The sequence below is a fragment of the Ptychodera flava genome, chromosome 18 (assembly GCF_041260155.1).
Source record: "Ptychodera flava strain L36383 chromosome 18, AS_Pfla_20210202, whole genome shotgun sequence".
In the NCBI taxonomy this organism is placed as follows: Eukaryota; Metazoa; Hemichordata; class Enteropneusta; family Ptychoderidae; genus Ptychodera; species Ptychodera flava.
In genome coordinates this window covers 8,463,228-8,488,076 of record NC_091945.1, presented here as the reverse complement: position 1 = coordinate 8,488,076, position 24,849 = coordinate 8,463,228, and the positions used below count along the sequence as shown (strand labels likewise).

General features: G+C 36.3%; 1 protein-coding gene across 1 annotated transcript in view; it reads right to left on the bottom strand.

Annotated features, from left to right (window-relative positions):
- The window catches only part of LOC139116765 (electrogenic aspartate/glutamate antiporter SLC25A12, mitochondrial-like), a 30,725-nt gene extending 6,040 nt beyond the window's left edge, over positions 1 to 24,685 (bottom strand). Inside the window, 8 exon segments of the mRNA XM_070679409.1 lie at positions 30 to 123; positions 799 to 937; positions 2,851 to 2,997; positions 11,983 to 12,122; positions 15,644 to 15,759; positions 19,804 to 19,946; positions 24,303 to 24,359; positions 24,506 to 24,685. Of these exon segments, the coding sequence (XP_070535510.1) occupies positions 30 to 123; positions 799 to 937; positions 2,851 to 2,997; positions 11,983 to 12,122; positions 15,644 to 15,759; positions 19,804 to 19,946; positions 24,303 to 24,359; positions 24,506 to 24,544 (875 nt within the window). The 5' untranslated portion in view covers positions 24,545 to 24,685.
- Positions 24,686 to 24,849: the final 164 nt, after the last annotated feature.

Genomic DNA, 24,849 nt, shown 5'->3' with positions numbered 1-24,849 from the left:
CTTTCTGACAAGACAGAATACTGACTTACCCTGTAGGGTGATCTAAGACACAAAGATGGAAGAGGATATCAACTTCTAAAGGAGTAACTTGTGAAAACTGCTGAGCTGAGAGTAAAAATTCCTCTGAAAATAAAAACACACAATTACTACTAGTGAAGTACTATGTGACAATATCTCATTTGAAATTACATACTCACCAAGCACTGTCACTCTATACTGAACAATCATTTCTTGAAAAGTAAAATTATACTTGACTAAAATTTACTGTATCATGTATATTAAAATACTCCTTGTTTCATTTGGGTTAATTTGTCATATCTAATGGAGGCAACAGGAATATGTTATCTTTATTAAAAGGGCCGGTAAATGTAACTTTCACTGATTTTTTCACTATTTTTGTTTTTAATGTCGACAGATTTCTTGTTCTTCTCCCTAAAGCATGTTGAGAAACGCAGTTTTCAGCTTGTTAACTCAGCCGCAGCACGAATAGACCACATTGCTATTGTTCACAAATGAATTCTGGTCCCGACTAGAATTCAAATGTAAACAATAACAGTAAATTTACATATAGACGCTATTTTGACAAGCTATAATAGTACATGTTTCAACATACTTGGATAACAGAACAAGAACATGCAATTGACAAACAAAACAGAGGGAAAAAATTCATCAACAGTTACAGCTAGCGGCCTTAAAACCCACACAAATACCTATGCCCATGAAGAAAACATTAGTATCATAAATATTTTGCAAACCAGAGAAATGTATTATTGTCATATGTTAATTTCATTTTCTTACCTTTTGTGACTGGTGTTTTGTGGTCCCCTTTTGTAATGGTATAGTAAATTTTTTTGATAAGTTCCATATTTGTGAGTAAAGAGCTGAACGCGTTGAAATATGGGAAACTGACAACATGGCTTGTTTCTCCCCCTGCAACCTGCCAACACAAAAGAAACAAAGTTGAGTTTTTACCCTTTTAGTACCAAAATTTTTGTTCAGTTTTGTTGATTTCAATGGTGATACAAGATTGCCACACTTTGAAGAATGGATGAAGTCTTGCACCCTGAAAGTTGCAATAAATCAGATATTTTGAAGAAATTGACACAGTAAAGAGAATTTCTTAGATATTACAGCCCTTTCATGACTTCTCTTGGTAAAAGTACGGTAGAACTTACTAATTTTTAAAGTTTTGATATCAGTGTTATACACAAATAGGAATTTCACACAGAAATTTAAAGAACATGGCATATGAATCCATACATTTATTCCTATACAGATGCTGTCACAGTTATTGCACACAACAAAGCCAAACAATAGTATAAAAGCAAACACGTATATGGCAGTTCTCTAATCAAATCTAATCAAATCAAATCAGACTTGGTTTAGGATTGTTTCAGCTTTACAAATTGAACACGATTACTTGGGATAAAAATATTGTTTATGTTACTATTATTTTAATTTTGTTGCTATTGGGGAATTGACCTTTGTTATTGAATGTTTAACAATGAGTTGTATGGATGAATGAATACAGAATTGCTCCATGAACCTTGGTTGTCCAAAGGTCAACCCTGCCATCAAAGGTCACTGACACACCTCAGGTAAGTGTTATGGGTCAAAGGTCAAGATACTTATGGCCCAGCAAGCTGAGCTGCTGAGTCATCATCATGGGTTATAACCGATAGCACAGTATGGTGATTCAGCTTTCAAAGTTCAACAATTTCCTGTTGATGTCAATACATGTACAGTGTTGAAATATTTGAAATCTGTACTGATATACCGGTACAAACAGTAAGTTCAGTGTGTATCACAGTTATACTTGCTGACAAGGAACGGATTTGATTGAAGTTGAACTATTACCATATGACAGCTTGGTGGAAAGTCTATTGCTCAATGTATTAAGAAAAATAATGAGTGCAGACAAGAGATCTATATCTGTGGGGTTAACGTCATAGTTTGCTGTCAAACTAAGTTTTTGTACAACAGAGTAAGACTCTGTTCTCTTTGACTAAAGAATAATTTACAAAAGTATTGTTACTGGGTCAACCACTGGAATTTTCAAGGAATTCTTAACTGACTCAGCGAGTTTGGAAACCCAGAATGTTAAAAGATAACACTAGCAGGAGTTGACTTTGAGTGAAACACTGGTGCAAGATGTAAAAAGCAGTGATTGCAATGAAATCAATACAGTGACCAGAAAGTGAGTGCATTATACACAGAAATATGGCAAATAAGGTTGCACACTATTTATGTCTGAGTAAAAGTGGCAGAGTGATGTGATGGTGAACAACACAGTCACCATTTTATCCAGGACACATGCATGACATCAATGCTATTTGCTTATTCAAAAATCACTTGCACAGATATAGAGCTAACATTAGCTTTTTGAGATTTAATGGGGCAACTTGAATATTATTGTACTAAAATTAGTAGCTTGTCATAATTCATTAAACCTACATCACTGTGGCAACAGATACGGTAGATAAGCGATGATTTAGCGCTCAACTGTGTTTTAATGTCAACTTGAAGTACCCATGAAATAAAAAAATCCAATACTTGAAAACTCTGAAGGTAATGTTCAACAAAGAAGAGCAACACATCATCTTATTTACATGCTTTAATCAAAAGCTGAGGGATATATTCACAGCATATGTCTTAAGTGTGACACCTTAGAGCTGTCACTCAAGGGTTCAAGTACAAGAAGTGTTGAATATTTATCTCAGTTGCTTTGCATCACTTGAGCTTAGAGCAGCATTTGCCTACCGTGTGTAATCAAAAAATATGACAGTGATTTCTGGAATTTTTACTTTTTAAAGATCGTTGTTTGTTCATTGTCAGAGAAAACTAACTCACCGAGACAAGGTTTTCTTCCACAAAGGGTGTAAGTAAATTCTTTTTAATGGTGGACATGATGCGTCGGAATTCCATGGCTGTAATCATTCCTTTCTTTTTTTCATCAAAACTGACAAATGCCTGCCGTGCGTGCTCCTCTTGTAAGTTCTGGAAAAAAACACGGAAAGAAAAACAACGATAAATGAATATCGGTACAGGAAGACATGACAAAGTGAGATATAATGCAATGACAGCAAATGTATGTTGATTCTAGGTGTATTGACAATTTTATACTCAAGTCCTCTGACATCCACTGAACAAAGTTTTCAAAAAAATTTAATCTTGTCTGATGATTTCTGTATATGAAACTATCATAACTTTCTTGCCAACTGTTAATTTAAATTGGTAAAGAAAGTCTGATTGCCCTGTCTGATTGCCCTAATTTTGTGTTTAACGGTGTCTTTGTGGTCTATCTCTTTAGATTGCAAATGAAGTGACAGGGACTCTAGATTTGCATACAATGGGTTTCGTTTTCCCTTTTGTTGAGGAAAGACAACCCATTCCCCCTGCATTGTGGGCGAGGGAGAGAGACTATGGACACCTAGAGCACTGGGGTGATATGTTTACCAATTTCATTTGATGGAGCTATGTCACACTCTCCATCGATAAAACTTGGTGAAATATGACAGTGTATAATCCCATCTGATGTTCCATATGTGTCGCCATATAGCATGATCTGTGGTGTATATTTTTACAAATATTTACAACAAAAAGTGTGCACTGATAATATCGTTTCTATGCATGATAAGCAATGGCTGGCATTTCCTTTATCTTAAAGCTCTATTAACTGGAACCTTCCATGTATGTTCCATTGCTTTGCTTTGTTTGTAAAACACATTTTCTTGTCCAGCTCTCTAAATCATTTTGAAAAGGGAAGTGTTAAACTTGTAATAATAGCCTGCATGCGCCTAACATCCAATGTCATCAGTGACACATGAACTTTAGTTCAGATAAAGGATTCATTTGTCAACTACAACACATAGTATGTTGAATGCAGTGTTGTGTTTGCAAGGGAAATACATTGTATTTCAACATCCAAACAGAAGAAAAAGAAGAAAATATGTTTTCTACGAATAAAAACACATTAAAATATCAAAAGTAACTGCTATTACCCCTTTTATGTTTTGGTTTCAAATGCATACTCAAATATCAATACAGGATGTGTGATGACTGATTCAACAACAGGTGTTATCAGTGAACACATTGCATTTTAATATGGTAGAAAGTATGGCATATTTTTCATTTTCACTGGTCCGCACATCGCTAATCATTATGAAAAGGTTGAATACTGTAAAAAGACAAAACAGTTTCTGTTTCCCTGGAACAATTCTTGTGGTACAGGCACATGGCTGCAGTTAACAATGACGGACACCAAACATTGAATCAAAGCGGAGAACATTCCATGGCAGTCAAAGGTGAAAGGTCATCTGCATTGAGAATGCAATGTATGCACTGTATTAGTTTACTGTGTATCATAAAATAACAACTCAGAATTCCTCTGTGTATCTTTCCAAAAAAGTATACAATTCAAACATACTATATCCCTCGACTTTTTTAATTTGGAGGCTAATCTACGACTTGGGAATTTTAAGGATTGTGAACACAAAGACCTAAGATTTAGGCCTAGAGTTGTGATGATATGACATGGCTGCAATACTTGAATTCCAAAAGCATGTGATGTAGAAGACCTCAAAAACAACCAAAGTATTCATGTTACTATTACTGCTGCTGACTAAGCACATTGAGCTAGTATGTGCCTTGAAAGTGAAAAACTTAAAACTTTTGCTCAAACTTTCCTCAATGAAACTTTTTACCATACTTTTACTAAATCACAAATAAAAATCAGGAGTCAACATGCAAACTTTGAAATTAGAAAAGCAAACTACCTGATATTTACCGATATTTGAAATTCAAAATGGCCGCCATCCCTTTATTAACTCTATGGGGAAGAGTAAAATTTTCAATATTCAAAAGTTAACATGGTAGAACTTTTTCTTGCTCAAGGAACTTTAAAATAAGCCGCACACGCAGCAGACCAGACAAGTCATCTCTGATGACACAGTCCCCGCTTGTCCATTTTGTTATAATCTTTGGTGTCTAGGTAGCTGTGGTCTGGGTCGCTGTGGAATGACATTGATGCAACGGGTGCATCAGGCCTGTGACTTGCATAATAAAGTAATCTGAGGAACGTTCAATAAATGACTCATCTCTGCCGGTAATGACCACTGAAGGAACTTTTGATTACATCACACATAATGATGCCCTCACTGCCTCTAGTGTCATGACGGCACATACTATACACATGGTTTGGTGGAATTTTCGAAATGCTATGGGATTGGGTATGTTGTTGTAATCAGCCATCAGCCATTTCGGATCATATAATGAAACAATTTAATGTGCACAAGAATGCAGCCATAGTATTTTATCTTCATATCACGTTTGAACAAAATCAGTCCATCGAGGGACAGTGACCTATGTTTATGTTTCAAAGACATAAAAAAATCACACCAAAATTGAAATCAAATGGCTGTCTCTTGACCATATGGATCATAGCACAAAATTAGTAGACATGCATATGTATGCCATGGTACTTTATCTTTGTACCAAGTCTCAACAACATTGGTTAAGGAATATTTGCATATGATTAAGCCTCAAAGACATGAAAAAATCCAAAAATGACCATCGGGCAGAGATATTGGAAAAAAATTTACAAAATGGCAGCCATATTGGAACATGTCACGAAGTAAATTGACTTGTATGCCATAGTGCTTGATCTTTGTGCCAAGTTTGGACAAAATGGGTGTAATGACCTTTGAATTATGCTTCAAAGACATGCAAAATTCCAACAAAATGGCAGTTCTGCAGCCATATTGGATCCTATCGCAAGGTTAATTGATACATGCATATGCATGCCATAGTACGTGCTTTGCCTTTGTGCCAAGTTTGAACAAAATCGGTTCAAGGATGTTTGAGTTACGGTTCAAAGACATGAAAAAATCGCAAAAAAATGGCCACCTGTCAGCCATATTGGATCATTTCACAAAATAAATTGGTGTTCATATGAAGGGCATACTATTTTGCTTTTGTGCCAAATTTGAACAGAATTGGTTCAAGAATGTCTGAGTTATGGTCCATAGACATGAAAAATCGCAACAAAATGGCCGCCTCACGCCCATATTGGATCGTATCGCAATATAATTTGACATGCATGTGTAGGCCATAGTGTTATGCCTTTGTGCCAAGTTTGAACAGAATCAGTTTGAGGATGTTTGAGTTATGGTTCAAAGACACGAAAAATCGCAAACAAAATGGCCGCCTCGCGGCCATATTGGATCGTATCGCAAACTTATTTGACATGCACATGTAGGCCATAGTGTTATGCCTTTGTGCAAGTTTGAACAGAATCTGTTCAAGGATGTCTGAGTTATGGTCCAAAGACACGAAAAATCGCAACAAAATGGCCGCCTCGCCCCCATATTGGATTATACGCAAAATTATTTGACATCCATAGTGTTATGCCTTTGTGCCAAGTTTGAACATAATCTGCTCAAGGATGTCTGAGTTGTGGTCCAAAGACATGAAAAATCGCAACAAAATGGCCGCCTCGCGGCCAAATTCGATCGTATCACAAAATAAATCGACGTGCATCTGTAGGTCATAGTGCTATGCCTTTGTGCCAAGTTTGAACGAAATTGGTTCAGCAGTGTCTGAGAAACTGTTGATGACGGACGGACGGACGGACGGACGCACAGACGGGACCCAATCTATAAGTCCGCGGGGACTAAAAAGTATTGGAAAAATTTGAGTCAATATAAATCTGTCCTGAGATGCATTCTACCTTAATGTGGGTATGGTTTCAGGCACCTTTCTGAAATAAATCTTTACAAAACCTTCTATAAAATTGCCTACACAGCTATCATCAGCAGAGAAAAATTGATAATTTCAAATTATAGATCATCTATATTACCACACCATTCGTCCATTCATGCATTTTTTCCAGCACAGCATTAAGACTGACAGAACCAAGGTCAGAGGTTCAGAATTCAACCGTCATACTTGATTGACAAAACACTTCCAGTTCTTTGGTTTGAGTGACATCCCGTAGGTGTGGAAGGGTACTCTATAATTCTGGCAATACTGCCTGCAGGCCCCCTACCTAAATAAATCACTTTGATTTCGGGGGAAGGGTCGTCCCTGGAAGAAACACATCAAATCCAAATGCGAGGGGGTTTACAATTAAGGTTTCCGTTAATTTCTAAGGGTTAGTGATGATTAAAATCATACCATGGCATATTTCATGTAACAAAGAAGCTCTTGGAAGGTCTTTAATATAAAAGAAAGTCTTCCAATAACTTTCGGGAAGGGGGGGGGGGGGGTGTTGTGGGGGGTTGCCACCCCTTAGGCTGAGACTGTACCTGCTTCAGATACGAAAGCTTTGAATTAATGAATATCTAACGACCCTTTGAAACAGCCCTTTATTGCCACACTCTTGCAACCATCAAACATAAACAATGTAGAAATCTGTAATTTGCAAAATCAGCATCACATCAAAATTTATTGTCAAATTTGGAATTAGCCTACAGTTTTAGACAATTGGAGCCACTTAGTTCACATCAAGATCAGGGCTTGACAATTTTTTTTCCAGTTCACTTGTCCGTCGGACAAGTGGATTTTCAATTTCACTTGTCCTTTCAAAAATTTTACTTGTCCTCCATTTGCAATAATCAAGACCAAAATACTTGCGACAAATTCAGTAGCGGCTTTCAGGGCTTTCTTATTTTGGTAATTTTCGCCGATGTTGACGCCGATTTTTCTCAAAAGTTTACATTGAAGTAGGCCTGCGTACGGTCTGTGTGTTCCCGGCGTTATACGGCCTCCACCACAAGAGGCCGTAGGCCCTATAACGCCGGGAACACACAGACCTGTACGCAGGGCTAACATTGAATTTGAAGGTACATATCATACATCGGCTTCCCGTGTTTAGCAAGCATAAATGCCGTCGTAAAAAGATTGGTCAGTTTCTGTCGCTGGTCGTCGTCATTCGGTTCACGCATTGCGAGTGCATGCGATCGGATTGTTGGCAAGTGAAACCGTATCGGGCTCAGCAGCGGGACCCACAAAATTTCCACAATCATTGTCCCCGTCACGATCTCATCTGCGATGCGCCAAACAGACCAAATGCGGTTGACTAAACTCGTGAGACCTTATCGATTCAACGCGAAACATGTCGTATCTGTCAAGAAAAGCATTTCGCTTGGTTTGGCCATGCATGGAGGTAGTCTCGTCCTACCTCCATGGTTTGGCAATGATGGGGTATTTGAGACACGATGTACAGAACATTTTGGAGCCGTCATATTTCAACCAAGGCCACTGTGCTTTCCAAATTCCATTTCGGGAGATAACATCTACGGCGTTTTTCCTCATCATAACGCTTATGTAAAGATCTTTTGTCAGAAACATCGTTCTAATCATCACATCGAGTCGTTGATTCTCAGACGATCCCACTCACGCTGGCCCTCGTGGCGCCGTCGTAAATCATCACAATGTCGTTTCTCAGAGTTACACAATGCCCATCGTCGTAAACTACGTGCCTCTTTACGGCAACAACTTCGCTTGATTTTTGCGTAGGTCTGCGGAGCGGAAATTACGCTCTAGCTCGCGAAAATGCACAATGCCTTGTTTGCATTAGTGGAAATATTACCGTAAAATACTCATATTTACAGCGATCACTCCACAAACTATCTGCCAACTATGTTCGTCTACCTCGCGAGGCCGCATAAATGATTGTGAAGTACTGCACGGTCGATCGCCGATAAGCACTATGGCATTGGGTTTTGCAATTTTTTACCTAATTTGTTGGGGCGGAGCAGTCAGCATACAACAAAGAAATGCTGTTTACGCCAAATTTTAAGCGACTTTTTAATTGGACGATGAAACAATATCATGTCGATCATCGAAAAATTGCAACATTGTGTGAATCGGCAAGTGAATCGCAGAAGAACGTCACAATTGTATCTAAAAAGTCAGTGATTGACATTTATTTTGTGTGAACGACAACGCAAATCGGGCGACACGTGCACAAACCGCAACTTAGGTTCGCGTTGATTGCGCCATGAGTTGTATAAACAACTTGTCCGGCGGGCGACCAGATTTTATTTTTGACTTGCCCGAACGTAAATTTCACTTGTCCGCGGCGTCGGGCGATAGGAATTGTCAAGCCCTGAAGATGTTGGATGCACGGGGGAGCTAGATGCAAATATATGTAAAAAGGTTAAAGAGACAAAGTTGGCCATTTTCATAAAGTTTGTTTGATGCGAGATACTACTTATATTGTTTGACATGTTGAAAGATACTGAATGAATGGGTGACCATGTATATATTAAACCCCAGTTTCAGACATAAATTATATGGTCATGACCATTAATTCATTTTTGCGATGGTTTCATTTAATTTGTCTAAAACCGGGGTCGAATATATGCATGGTCACCCATTCATGCAGTATCTTTCAACATGTCAAACTATATAAGTAGTATCTCGCATGAAACAAAACTCATGAAAAATGGCCGACTTTGTCCCTTGAAAAAAATAGAACTAGTAAAAGCAACATAAGTTGAAGATCAACGTTTATATCGTGTATATTCGCAGTGGTTCCTCTAGCCACTACAGATGACCTTGGGATTGTGTATCAGACGGCAGTCTGCCCCAGTGCATCATTGGAAAAGTTTCAACATGTGGTGACCTTACCCTTCTTTTCTGCTGTGCTCAGTCGGTCATGAAATATCTATGACTATTTAAAGTCTGACAGGGCAAACAGCGGAGCAATACAAAGCATTACATTACATCATTTGTAATTTGTAAACGTTTGCTATTCAAACGATGATATATTCACCAATGAACAAAGTGGGCAATTTTCAGAAAGAATGGCCATTACAACATACAGACCACTGTCAGACAATTTGGTAATCTGATCTCTGACATTACACCCGCATGAAGAGACTAATGCATGGACAAAGTACAGTTGTCAGTAAAATTGCAAGATGCAAGATGAAAGATTTGCTATTTCTCTTCCACGGAATATTCTATAAAATATCTGTTGGGAATGTTTTTTGTTGAGAAACATTGCTGATACTGACAGCAAAATTTATTCTGAGAAACTGTCCACATATTGAATGACAGAAATGAAAGTTTCAAACACAGATATGGTGAACCGAAAAGTACTTGTAAACAATATTATGCAAAACACACCACAAAAATGATAATTTTGTATGCACCATTGAGTTGGTTCTTGTTATTTTGAAATCATCTTAGGGACAGTCTCAGATTCTTGCATAAGTCCAAAAGGCAAAATTCGTTTGTTTAGGGGGGGAGGGGGTTTGACCTCCATACAATTAGTGAACTTTGCTTTCGCACTTTTATTTTGTGATCACAAGTTCTAGTTACATTGTGTGTAGAAATAAACAAAAACTTCACACTCGTAACAACAAATTTTGCTGTAACTGTTTCCAACTCGTTCGTGTCATGCTCTGGTCAATTATATTACTCGACAATGTAATGTGGTCAGGGGATATATATTCTTCAGTAGCTATAACAAAATGCTACTCTCAGGCAGACATCAACATTTCACACTTTTGAACTTTCGTTTGGGGGAGGGAGTTTGATCTAAATGAAGGAATTTCATTTCTTGAACTTATGCAACAATCTGAGACGGTCCCTTAATAAACACTGGAAATTGAAAACTTTCTACCATTTGAAAATAAAACTGTTTATTTTTATTTTCCTATGACTTTAAGCAGTAGACTTAAGCTTTACTAAATATATGAAACTGACAACCTCAAATTTTCAATGTACACTATTTCAAACTTATTTACAGATTTTTTTTGGTTTTATGTTTGGTGTGCTACAATTCTCTTAGCTATGGCCTCCTGGTCTTTATTTGAAGATTTGCCAAATCTCAACACTTCAAATATTAGATTTATCAAGACATTGACAATCACAGGGTTATGAAACTGAAATTGGTTGAAAAGACTGTTCAACTTCTGAAAACGGACAGTCTGACCTACTTGTCCATTAGCCTGTACTCAGGAGAATTGATACTAAATCAAGCAGACATGCATTATTTCAAAGCAGTTTATTGACAACTGATGACATCAATAAAATTAAACCGATAGTCACAGGAGATTTGATGACCTGAACAAAATCCAACATCCTGGTTTCCAAGGTCAAATGATTATTATTCAAAGCAAGGTAGTCTTTACATGACTTCGCTGATTGTATCCTAATTGTGAAGTGATATTTTTCTTATCCGTAGTATTTGGTTGGAGTAATTTTGGAATAATTCATAAAATTTTCTTGAAGATTTTTTTTATTTTTAGGAAGCTGTCTGCAAGAAGAATGAACTCATTGCTGATGCATCAAAATAAAATGAATTACTTATCAAAGAGTATAAACTGTCTTTTTTCTATTGGTTTACACTTAGAATAGCTCAAAACTAACCAATACCATTGTCCTTTTTATGAAACTGAGTCAAGAAAAATTGAACTAAATGCCCTACAATGTTTCATTGTTTCAAGACTTGTTGAGATAAACTTCACTGAATGTTTTCAATCGTAGCTAACACCATTAGAAATATGCTGACTCAGCATATTTTGAAACATCTGCCAATTTTAGTTGTACTTTATTCTGTACTTTTTCATATTACTATGAATTTGATAAAACATGACAAAGCATCTAAAAATAACCTGTCCTTCATTGGTTTTAAGAGAATCACTGTCTGTCTACTTGCTAGCACAACGATCAGTAATCGGTTTATTTCTTGTTTTCCATCAATTCCAGAGAATGATAATCCCATATACTAGTGAGCTAACAACACACACAAGGACAGAATATTAATCATGTTACAATACATACATGACAACATGCAGAGTTTTGCAAAACTGAGAAGAATAGTTTTCAAAACCTAATGCTTATTTGGATTTGTCAGTATTGAAATGTTGTTAATTAAGATGGTTCTGATTGTTACGCAATATTTTTTCATTAAAAAAAAAAAAGGTAAGATCAAGAGATGATTACTGAATCTGTAATTTGAGTACTTACTTGTAAAAATTGTGTAAATTCTTGGTAGGATAGTTCCTTTTTCTTATCTTCGCCGAAGTGAAGTTTTGTGTATCTTGATTCAAAATCAAACGGCAGATTGTGGTGAACTTCCGTTAGACTGAAAACACTCTGAAACTCATCTACGGAGAAATAAAATAAAAAGGGAAAGCTTACTCAAACGGAAATCTGTTGCACCTTGATTTTAAGCAGCAACTCAAACTTTTTAAGGTTCTTTCCCCCATGATTCTTGTCATGTTACAATCAGCATAATTTGCAGTCTTCAACTCGTCATAACAATACAGCCTATGTGTGTGATACCCAATCTCACTGTAGACGACTAAATTCTAGCTAGCACTAGAATTCACATATCAACAATACTGCATACTGTACACAATGTGCTACATTTGCAAGTATGACAATTTATATTTAACATATTTTAGGAAAGAAATGAGATAATGATTATCAAAATATCAAAATATACACCTTCTATCACTTTACGGCAGAATGCGCCTCGGGAATGTGTACTGAGACTCAATTTTTTACAATGCTTTTCTGATCTACCACTTGTGGGGGCTTATTTTTTTATGCTTTCAGAGTACGAAAAATTTTCAGTCATTTTTTTCGAAAATTTAAAATTTTATTTTTCCCCGTAGAATCGACATACGGATGGCAGCCATTTTGAATTGCAAATATTAGTAAATATTAGGTAATCATGTTTCTCTTGACACCAAACTTCACTGCCACCCCAGATTTTTCTTCTTGATTTGGTAATAGAATGGTTGAATGTTCACAGTGAGGAAAATTTGCGTAAAAGATTTAAGTCCATCACTTTCACGGCGCAGACTACATTTATGTAAGTTATGGTCATTGGCACAAATCTTGAACACCGAACTCTGGTTTGGAAGAATGGAATATCAATATTTTCACAAACAAGGGCATAGCCACTTGTGTCTTACTTTTATGCTATGACTTTCCAGTGAACATTCCACCGGTAGACAGCAGGGATATGGAGATTATAAAAATTTGAAAGTGGTACCTCCACCACAAGTAACACTTCAAAACTCAACAATACACCTCTCTAATATTTTACTGTTGACAAATTTTGGAAGCTAAGAATTAAATGCTATTGGTTCATATTTTACACTCAAACTTTATTGGCTCATTTGACCTGCAATTTTTACGTTTTCAATCATAATATTGATGGCAACAATTTCACCATTCCTGGAAGAAACAGTTATGTTACTCTTGTCAAAAATATTTATTTTTGCATATTCAACGATGGAAGTGTGATGTAATTATGAATAAACCCTTTATTATCACTATTGCATAATTCCTTTCAATAGTTATTGCTTGGATAACCTTCCATGGAGTATGCATTCAAGAGTCGGTCAGGGACCTTGAAGTGTAATGTAATTGCTCTCATCAAGATTGGAGTTTTGTTACTAAATTTAGTAACAGATTGGCAACACTACTCAACCCTGACAGAAATTCAGATAAATTTGATCTTTTACACCCACTGGCTGTGGTCAGAACCTTCAACATTTAGTTTTTTATGGTTTTCATCAGAATATTAGCAATAACAAAATGCCATTTGCTTTTTGCTCCTGTGCTTGTGATTTACAAAAGTCCTGCATTAGAATTATTTTGGACAAAATATTAGCACATCACTTTCCAAGTTCAAAGCTTGTCCAGTGCTGCAGTCTTGTTACAAGTTACAAGGTTAAGCTCTTCAATGTAAAATTATATCAAATTCATTTACAGCTCTTCACTAATATTTTACATAATAGTCACATATTTTTTTTCAAATTTTAGATTTCACTGACATCTTGCCCTTTCTGTTCAATGTAAACAGTTTAGCTTTGATGTAGCAACATGGTTATCACAGCTAAGCGTTGCACCCTACCTCACAAATTTCACTGACACAAATGCACAATTGGTAAGTGTGGAAAATTCAAGAGGGTATAAAACTATTTCTTTGATAAATTATCAACCCATAATTCGTGTTGTTATTTAAAATTTGAAATTAATTTTTCTTGTCATTGCATTTGAGATGTTGCTTTTATTCAACATACAAAGAAAATAATTTGATATAACTTTTTGCAAAATTTCTGGTTGTAAACTGATATTTATCTTCTATGTCACTTGCTCAACTCTGCAGTCAAAACCATTGTGTGATTAAGTCCAGAATTCACAGACTACCATAACTTAATTTTTACAAGCGTACAGATAAGAAAACACACAGCAATATAACTAGGCTAATATTTATGAACTACACTTGTTTTGGCAAAATGCCAACACAGATGTGATCATTGGCTAATTGCCAAGTGAACAATCCTTGACACAATGTTAAATGAACTAATTTTGACTTATCACTGACAATATCACCAAGCAGCTGGATGAAGTTTGCAATTCATAAAAGAAGTGAAGATTGAGAAATGTGAATTTTAAAAAGTGTGAATCAAAGATTATTTTTATACCATTTATAATCTACAGGGAAATTATTCTGCATAAGAACACGGCTTTGCACACAATTTTGATGAAATTCGTTAACGATATATCATGTTTAGCTCTGGGACGTCATGCATGTGTTTCACGAATATGGAATACAAACGACAGTTAATACATCTGTCATTCTGTAAGTTAAATGCACACGGCAAGTCATTCTACAATGGATAGTGTGAATACTGTTACAGAATGATAATAAACTGCTGAATACATTTACCCAGTCGAGTTGAAGGACGCCATATTACACACGGCCTTGAAATTTGCAATGCCAGCATACGAATGAACTGTTTAAATGTTCTAATCATTTGCCGGGCAGTGAATGAACAAAATATAACGTAAAATCAGTGATATATGCACGTCTTATTGTTTATTTGATTTGCAGGGTAGGATTTTCTGTGCTTTAATAATGTTGAGTGCCAAACTGTAACAATAATATGTCTGCACTGAGAATTTCTTAAATTGATACTCTGAAGCCAAATGTTAAACACCATCTCAAATATCTCTTTCTGTAAACAATATCATTTTATTCAACCAAATGAGATTTAAGCAACGGAATCAATAACTTATCCTGTACAATAATATGTCTATATACCCAACCTTCTATTATATTTCCTTTACAACAATCAGTGCTCTCACACATAAAATAATTTGAATAATTTGAGTGAATAAACAACAATGTCATTGTATGCTTTCATGACAGAAATAAAACACAATACAATAGAAGATGGCTACTCAATACTAAACTGTTCTGGGTCATGCCAGTCTGTAACCCCAACAGATGAATTGTATTAAATTACCTCTCAGAGACGCAATTGTTATTCTTTTGTACCTAACACTGTACAAACCATATCTTACCGCTTTGATTTTAACAGAAAAACCTCATAATTTGTACACTTGATGTATTATATTATAGAATTATTTTGCTTCAGATGATAACAAAGACTTTCAAGAATAATGAGATTGAAACACAAAACCTTCTAGACAAGCTTGTTTGTGTGAAGGCCAGTTGCAAAGTTCATTGGAGGTCACATTAACGATTCAAACAGTCAAAGAGTGCATAGTGCACATCAAAACAACAAGAAATTCTATTAGACTCTGTAGTATTAAAGTAAGATCAATTCTGTCATGTAGAAAATAAAAATAGTAGCATACTTACTGAATGAGACAAACCCAGATCCATTTGTATCAAATAACTGAAATGTTAATTTGTACATGGCGTCTGGAGCACATAAAAGAGCTTCGAAATCTTTGAACTCCTCAAATGATATCAACCTGAAAATATAACACAAATAGCATGGAACAATATTGATTTTAAAATATTTATTTTAAATATTTGCCATCATTATAATAGTTTAATTATTCTTTGTCCGGTAAAAAATATTTCAATCTGCAAATTCCTTTCAATATGCCATGACAGGTATGCATAAAGACACAAATTTGATGTCATCAATGGCCTTACTTGCTATTGTATATATGTTGTTGCTAAATATAGCGACATGTGCTAAATCGGCTGCTGCCTTCAGATATTCAAAAAAAAATGTTCTAATTTTGGTTATAATGTTGCTGCGTGTGGTTGCTGCCCTGACATGTTTTTTTTATTTGTAGGATAGGTTGTAGCATTGTATAATTCTTGTACATGCAGTTGCTGAACAGCTTTTAAAAATTTTTTTTAATTGTTGAAACCAATGAAAGATTGATCTCTGGTCTTATTTACATATTGTAAAACAGGCTGTACAGAATGAATCAAGTAAAGCACTGTATACACACTGCAAAATTTGTTTTGGTAATACAAGAATTGACACATGATGATTGAACATAATAAAACATAATACTATGACAACATAATCACATGATAAACTAGCTGTAGTATCTCCACATAGGTAATATGTAAAAGATATGGTATCTGACAAGAATCTAACCAGAATGTACACTATCAGATTTTTTTTTGTTTACTTTGAACTTAAATTGAACAGCATGTGACAATAAGTACAGCTCAAAGGTCCATAGTCCTTGTCAGTGCCTCTGGAATGCCGATGACCAATAAACGTTGCTTTGTTATTTTACATATTGAATCATATAACAGTCGAATAGCGTGCTGAACAGTCAAGACTTATTGTGGCATCCATACACATTTCCACAATTTGAAAACCAGTTATTTGTTGCATTCAATTGGCTGTACAGCAATTCAAAGGCAAGATTTATGGCTGAGGTATTATTCCATATGATATGGAAGTAACGGAGAGACTTAAATGCAAAATATAATGGGAATGGCCTATTATTTTCTGTATTGATAATAGATAAGAGAGGTCATACAGATACTAATCCAGCTGACATCGCTTTATTGTAATAATTTCAAATCACGGTAAAATTGCATGATATTTTGTCAATATTTGAACATATTTTGTCTCCAATTGGGCAAAAGGATTGCATTTTGATACTAAAAAATTTTCCTGTTCAGATCTGATTATATGTTGGCAAGTTTACAATATGGTGATCTGTGACAGACCATCTTGGTAACCTAATATGCATTTGAGCATAGTACAGTTATAGACAATGAAATTGCAAATTCTATGCACACGAGTCGATGCTGTATTCCAATAAGGGAAAAATCTTCAAATAGTGTGGGAGTGGATTTTTCAAATGAAATTACCGGTACACTGCCAACAAACACTGCACAAAATATGACATTTTGACCAATATTTCACTTTTGCATTATAGTTTATACTGTAATTCACAACACTTACTTTCATTTCCATTTGCTTTTGCCTCATTATCTTGCTTTACTTTTATATTTTAGAATGCGTTTTTATTTTGTATATTCTTTTGCTTTTACAATGTGTTTATTTTTATCCCCTTTGCATATGCTCCTGGCATCCACTTCAACTTTGGTCTATTGATTACCTTGTGTATCTTTTTTTGTTTTTATTTACCACAACAACAACACAATTTTTAACAATACCATTTTACTCGGCATTGTGCTTTAAAACAAAAGAAAAACAAAACAAAAAGAATAATGAACAATAACAAAAGAATACAGGGATAGAAATACTTTTTTATTTCTCGTGGCAAAAGTTTGCCACCGGATATAAAATCAGGTGGCAATTATGAAAAATCTGGTGGCAGTTTAACACGTGATCGGTATAATAAAACATTTTCTCATTGCCACATACTCTATCTAATCTATAAATTCTTGAAAATATGGTGAGTGCACGTCACAAAAAATCAACCCATACTGCAGGCCTCGGAAAATTTTTTTCAAACTTACTAACCGTGGGACACGTGAATTTCATTTTTACTTGCCCAAGAGGAAAAATTACTTGCCCTAAATTTCTAATAACTGTACTAGTAATTTGTAACAGAGAGCAAGAGTTTGGCCATATGAAGTGAATTCAAAGAGGGAAAAAACAGATTCAAACATGAACTACATTCTTGTTAAAATGAAGGACTATTACCAAATCTGAAATGTCGCAGAAGAAATGTGAGAATACTTTAGTTTTTTTTCTGAAGATTTGGCCATTTAGAGAACATCTTTGAATTTGGAATTTTTCCACAACCTCGTCCAAATTAAAATCTTTGCATAAGAGTAATAAGATTGTGTGATTTACAATGTGCATGGCTGGCTGCTGCTCTTTATTATCAAGCTGAGATCACAAACAACTGCTCTGCTAGTGTTTATCTGCCAATGCATATGCACATGTACCATGTGTACATCTGCAACCCTTTTACCTGTTTACATGTTTACTCACTGAGCACAGCCGTCTTTCAAAGTTTTATTTTGATAAATGTATTCGTCAAGAGAGCAGATTCAAGTTTCGTTTTCGTTATACTCTTCAGTACAGATTTGTTTTCTGTAAGTGAGAGCCGATCCCTAACAACCAAGGTCACGTAATTTGAAACTGTCTGCATCTCACGCACTACGTAGCTGCAATATGTGGCCTCCTTGGTCGACTGAGCCCGTTTCGACTATGATGTAAACTTGTACTTTTTCAACTGGGGTTGATTTACGTTGAACAGTAAGCATTGCCGAGATCCATGGCTTCGAATAAGTTTACATCCATTTACCAAGCACATGGTGCAATTACACTATCGCGTGAAGCCGATCGACTGTCATAGATACGACTCATACACTTGCACAAAGAGAATGACGCGGCAACCACTGTCAAGAGCAGACCACTTTACGGCACACATACATGTACAAAACAGTGAGTTCACTCTGTGTCGTCGGAGAGAACATGTCGCAAAAATCTATTTTTTACGACTTTTTGTGTTTTACAACAGCAAGAACGATTATTTTGCGATGTCGGGCGGATTTTCAAGGGTTTTCAGAAAAAACTTCTGAGAGTTGAAGAACTTACAATGATTCTAGGCGTGTACAGACCTAATGAAATACTTTTTCAAGCTTGAATTGTCCAGAGCTTAGTTAATTCAACCGCTGGTGCACTTGCCCGTCGGACGCGGACGGGAAGCATATTGATTTTTAAAATCAATTAATACTTGCCCGAACGTAAAATTCACTAGCCACGGGCGTCGGGCGATAGGAATTTTTGAGCCCTGTACTGGCTAATGAATTGCAAGTATTTATTGTTATTTAATTCATGCAGGCTGCAGTTTGGCTTTGTTTTCAAAATGTCACAACATGCTTTTATCTTGTGCCGTATGACTGCATATGCGGCTATCACAGAGGACAACAGCATGTCAAGTGTACAAAAGCTGCTGTCATCGATATGGAGATTAGCCAATCACAAGTTTGGATTCACGCTGTGTTTTCATTCATGCCAAAATGTCGCAATTAGTTTGGTTTTTTTTGGCTAATGAGTTTTTTCCGCCGTCAGACAATGCGTGTTCCTTCAGTGTTCCTTCATTCAAGCCATAGGATCGATGACATGATGACCAAAATTTAGTGGCAGAAAAATACCACCAGAAAAAAATTTTGGTGGCAGATTGACAGTTTTTGGTGGCAAATGCCACCATTGCCACCGATTATTTCGATCAAAAGAATAATAAAATGAAATTTCAAACAAATTATAGAAAATGCAATAACAATAAGCAAACTGTTGACGTCTGCAGTCATAATTTTTTATTTATGTTTTTCGAAAAAAAATTGGTAAATTGAAGCTCTTGACAAAAATGAGAGAATTATCTCCAAACTTCATATCGCAAACCAAGAGAGCTATATCATAGATCTGAAGTTGGGTTATTCTGTCTAATATCCAATCTACAGCAAACTATTATTGATCACTGGCAACCTGATATTGGTTTCTCATTTCTCTAATTGTATGAAGAAAGATGACAGGAAGGGCAGGAATATCAACTCACCCATCTTTTGTTTGGTCTACAGCAGCGCCAAGCAAATCAACGATGTATGGGTCTGTATCACGGTCTGTATGCATTCCAAGGTAATTCTGTATGAAATCTTTTGATGTCAAAAAGTCTTCATCTTGTTTTTGAACACTTGCATACTGTTGAAAAAAGCACAAAACAAGATGATAAGATCTGAAATTCAATTTATTTTAAATGCAATAATCTTTTTCACTGCGAGAAAAATATTAGGACGAGAAAACAATCCATCTGGTTGCTAAGTGATGACTGCTTCACCTATGACCTTTTAATGACCTCTGTCCTTTTGACCTATGTTCCTGTGGAAAGATTTTGTTTGAAGATTATAGAGATGTGTACATTAAAAAGTAAAACATTGAAGGAAAGTTCCACCAACCAGTCGGCTTCACACGGACGGGTTGACACATTCCTAGAACAAAGAATACAAGAGACAATGACAAGCTGTCCTGTGCATGTCATTTGATGATGCCAATCTTTCATAACTTTGGGGGTTCTTCATGAATGATCCCTTGGGGGGTCTTGATTGAGGGGAGGGGGTATACTGGGGTTGGTTTACTAGCAGATGGTGTAGGCGACACCCTCCTCCCTGCTTTCCAATCCACACACAGGACAGCGTGATAAGGGAAGACATCGGCCAAGACTACTGATAGCAGCAGGAGCAGAAAACACAACTATCTGGCGTTCCTACTGTTACCAGTTGTCTTAACCAATCAATTCTTACTGATACCAAAGGTCCTGACCAATCATAACATGTCGCACAAACCAGCTAGTTGATCGTACAAACACCCACTCCAGCTGACCGCACATTTTGCCAGCTGACCATACAATAACTGCAATAAGGGAGTGACGTTAGACTTGCAACCTATATGAATAGTTGCATCCAAGATAATTAGTAGTAATAGTATAGATAGTAAAGTTTACATGCATTTGAAACCAAATCTACTGCATTTATCGGAAACTGTCCCGTTGAATTTGACATATATTATAATAATTGCACACAGATGACCTGGAACAAGAATTATGCGTAAAGCCAGCTCTACCAAGGAGGTATACAATACATAGAAATGTATGGTTTACTAGACTTTATAAGGAAAAATTTCCCATGATGCATCTATCATCCTAGAGAAGGATTTCACTAATCAGTGACACAGATTACAAATAGACATTGAGGGGGAGAGGGTGAAGGGAAAAATTTCTAGCAGTAAATTTATCAAGAATTATCATTTTCAAATACTGAAATACTAATATGGGTTATTAAACTAAAGTTGAGAAGGGTTATTGTAAATGTTTGCATTTATGAACAAGGAAGCAAGCTGGTGTGGAAACAGATTTTTTTGCCGATATGCACACTATGCATGTCTGGTTTTGCATCCAGCAGCATGCACCAGTTTCTCAGTACCTGCACAATAAACTCATTATTGTTTATCAATTAGATATTTCAAGTAATCCTTTTAATTGTCTACTACCAGGTCTTCTGTGTTAGTATTTCTTAGTAAGGACTATGTATAGTGAAATGTTAATTAGAGGCTTGGTTTACCTACAGAGTATTCAGTTTCATGAGACGACAAAATCTCAGACAACGTGTGGCTTTATTATTCACATGTATCACCTTCAGTATTTTGGGATTACTTTCTAATCTCATGGTTAACCAGTAAATTTAACCGAATTCCAAATATAAATTAAAAACTGTAATTTTGCCGGTTGAAATGACCAAATGTTGGATGTTTGGAAATTCGAGGTAAAAATTAGAATATATGCTGTTTTATTTTCAACACGCACAGTGTACACATTGGCCTTGCAATCTACATCTACCTGCACCAAGTTACATGGACATGCATAGTACATGTGGATAATTCAATCCCTGAAATGTATGCCAACCGATGCAGTGATAATCTGAAAAGACGCCATTTAAGTATCCATCTATGAATTTCTTATTCTATTTTGCACTACATGTAAATAATCTATGTGATGTTTTCACATCATTTTTCACATTCCGATTTACTTGTTGTATGTTTTCAGAATTTACACAAGCGTTTAAATGTGCAGTACCAAAGATGACCGGATAATAATGTGAAACAGTCAACAAGAAACCATTGTTTTTTTGTAAAATCCTACATCTGAATCCTGTTTGGGGTCATACAAAGGTCACTGAATCAAATTACATTGATAGACTGCTTACAGTCTATGTGCCACAGATGAGGTCAAGTCAGGTCAGGTTAGTAGTGGTAGAGCCATTATCATCTGAAGGGCTGACAATGTCTGTCACAGTTTGTGTTACAAATTGGATTTTAATGATGCATTTATGAAAGGTTTACAAATGAATCACTATGAAGGAATACTCTGACTAACACTTACAAAGATCTTCAAAATATCCTGAATAATCCAAAATTGAGTTCAGTTGTTGACCTTTCAAGACAATGTCACAGAGGTCAAACTTGCGAATACAGATGCTCAGTTTCAAAATTTGTTACTGCAACATCGTGAAAATTTAAATGGAATGATACTTGTGGTCAAATTTGAATAATTAACTTCCTGAAAGCAAGTAAGTATAAAGATCTGTTCTTCTTCATCACATTAAGAAAAGTCTTATTTACAATCCTCATACTGCTTGCATATCATTCTAGTTACTTTACAGTTAGGAAAGTACAACAAGCATCATAAAATACACTGAATGAACAATATTGACCTATGCTGTGTTTGTGGATGCACACTGAGTTGCTGACTATACAAGTATAGTATTTTCTTGTAGCAAACTTTGAATGTACTGTGATATAGTTTTGTAGGTTATGAAGTTGGTAAATGTTCAATTCCTAACCAAGTCTTCCTGATTAATTTGTGATGTAAAATATAATTTAGCTTTAGTGATGAGGCTTATCTTAAGATATATTTCTGCATACTGAAACTCTCCTACATTACAAAAATGTGATCAAGCGTGGAAGATGCAATTTGCACTTTTACCGACAGATAACAGAAACTAAACTTTTACTTTTATCAGGAATCTTGATAACGCTTCCCTGTCTGATTGTGGTGTAATGTACAAAGTCCTAGAATGTGCTTTCCTGCAAATTATCTGCATTTTTATTAATCACCCATATGGAAACAAAACTGCCATCTTTGATTTCATTGATAAAAAGATGTACTACACCATATAGGACAGAGGATTAACCACACAATGTATCATGTTAAAATTACAAGAAGCTAGTCTGCATGAAGTTCTTTGTGCCCTGCCATCAAATAAGCTTGCAATGTAGAACAACCATAATTTTTAACACAGCGCAACAAAATATGGCTGACAAAAACAAGATTCTGTGAATGTATGTCTCTCAAGGACAAATGCCACATTGTGTGCTTCAACCTCATTGTGGACTAGGCTCATAGATTTTATCATAAATAGTACAAAAGATCCACAAGTCTACAATTTAATGAAACTCTTCGTGGTCAGTAATAAATTATGTCACCATGACAATGACCCATATGATGGGAGGTTACTTTGGAGCAAGCACCTTTACATAACAATGCTTTAGATGTTTGACAAAAGGGCAGTAGTTAAAGATGGCCCACTACTAAAACAGTGTACAGGAGCAGTAGAAGCGACCACCTCTTACCATAGATATTGGAAAGGGGGTGGGGTGTCTAGCATGAACCCTATGACAATGCATTGGTGCCTTAGTACATAGATTATATGTCTACGTGTCCACTTGAATTTGATTGAGGGTGGTTACGTAAAATATTTGCCGCGAAAGGTCAACGTAATTAGGCCTAGACGATGGGTAGACTACCCACACTCAGGGAAGTTCAACATAACCGTAAAACCAGCTTTGGAAGCCATCTAGAATGTTGTATCATCGTGATTATCCCACGAACATTGACGTCGTACGGCATGCTTTAGCTCAGGATCTGACATTAGTCATAGCGATTATGGCCATGGTACGTTTTATACAGATCATATACCGTAAAGCCGGCCTACAGTCTACACAGTGCACGTGACTGGCAGTGACATGACTTTGACCTGTCACCCATGCAAAACCGGCTGACGCATTCAGCAGACTTCTTCACACCATCTACGACAGAATGCACGCACATTAAACATAATACTGTAGCAAGTACAAGTGTGTATGTGTTGCAATTCACAGCTGCATGTCCTGTCATGGTGAACTACGTGCGAACTACAACATTAACATATGCAAATATTTCTGACCGGCTCTCGTATGGTATGCGACGGTTGCCAGACATGAAAATGATTCGTAATCACCGCGTACTTCAGACTGATTATAATCTTTCAAAGTGCGAGATACACTTTGTACAGCCTATATTGAATCACGCAAACGTCACTCCCCTCGCGAGCGACACTTCATGCGAGGGTTAGAAGATCAGCTGCTCTGAACTTCCGGTAGCACTCGTGACAGACAGCCCCTGACAGAAGTACCCGAACTGCTAGCAAGGCCAAATCGTCACAGTAGACGAAACATTGCACGTACCTTTTGAAAAACTTCACGGAGCTGGCTCGGTTCTGCCCTTTTTACGAGGCGAATAGCCTGCAAAACAAAAAGTGTAGCACGTGCTTGAGACACTACAATTAAAACAAATAAATTTTAATACAAAACATGCGATCGAATATTAGCTCTTTGCGCACAGAAAGTTTACATTCGTAACACAAGTGGTAGATATATGGAGGCCCTACCTTTGGGGCTTCACACGTGGCTGTTTGCGAATTTCCCATATTTTCCGTTGATCTATACGGTACCGCTCACTGAAATAAAATTTAGCAAAAGTAAGATTATCTGCACAACCATATGGTAGGAACCTATAACGAAGCAGACTCCTGTGATGGCCAAAACATGCAAGGAATGTTACCATTCGCTCACGAACCTAAATGAATACTTCACAGCACTGCCCCGATATAGAGTAAGTTGTAGGTTTAGGTGCCTTGCATGCCTTTTGTTTTTGTTTGTTATTTTCCTTATAAGGAAGCCGTGCATGTGATAACTCGACGCTGATTGGTGGAGTAGCAAATTTTACTCGTGA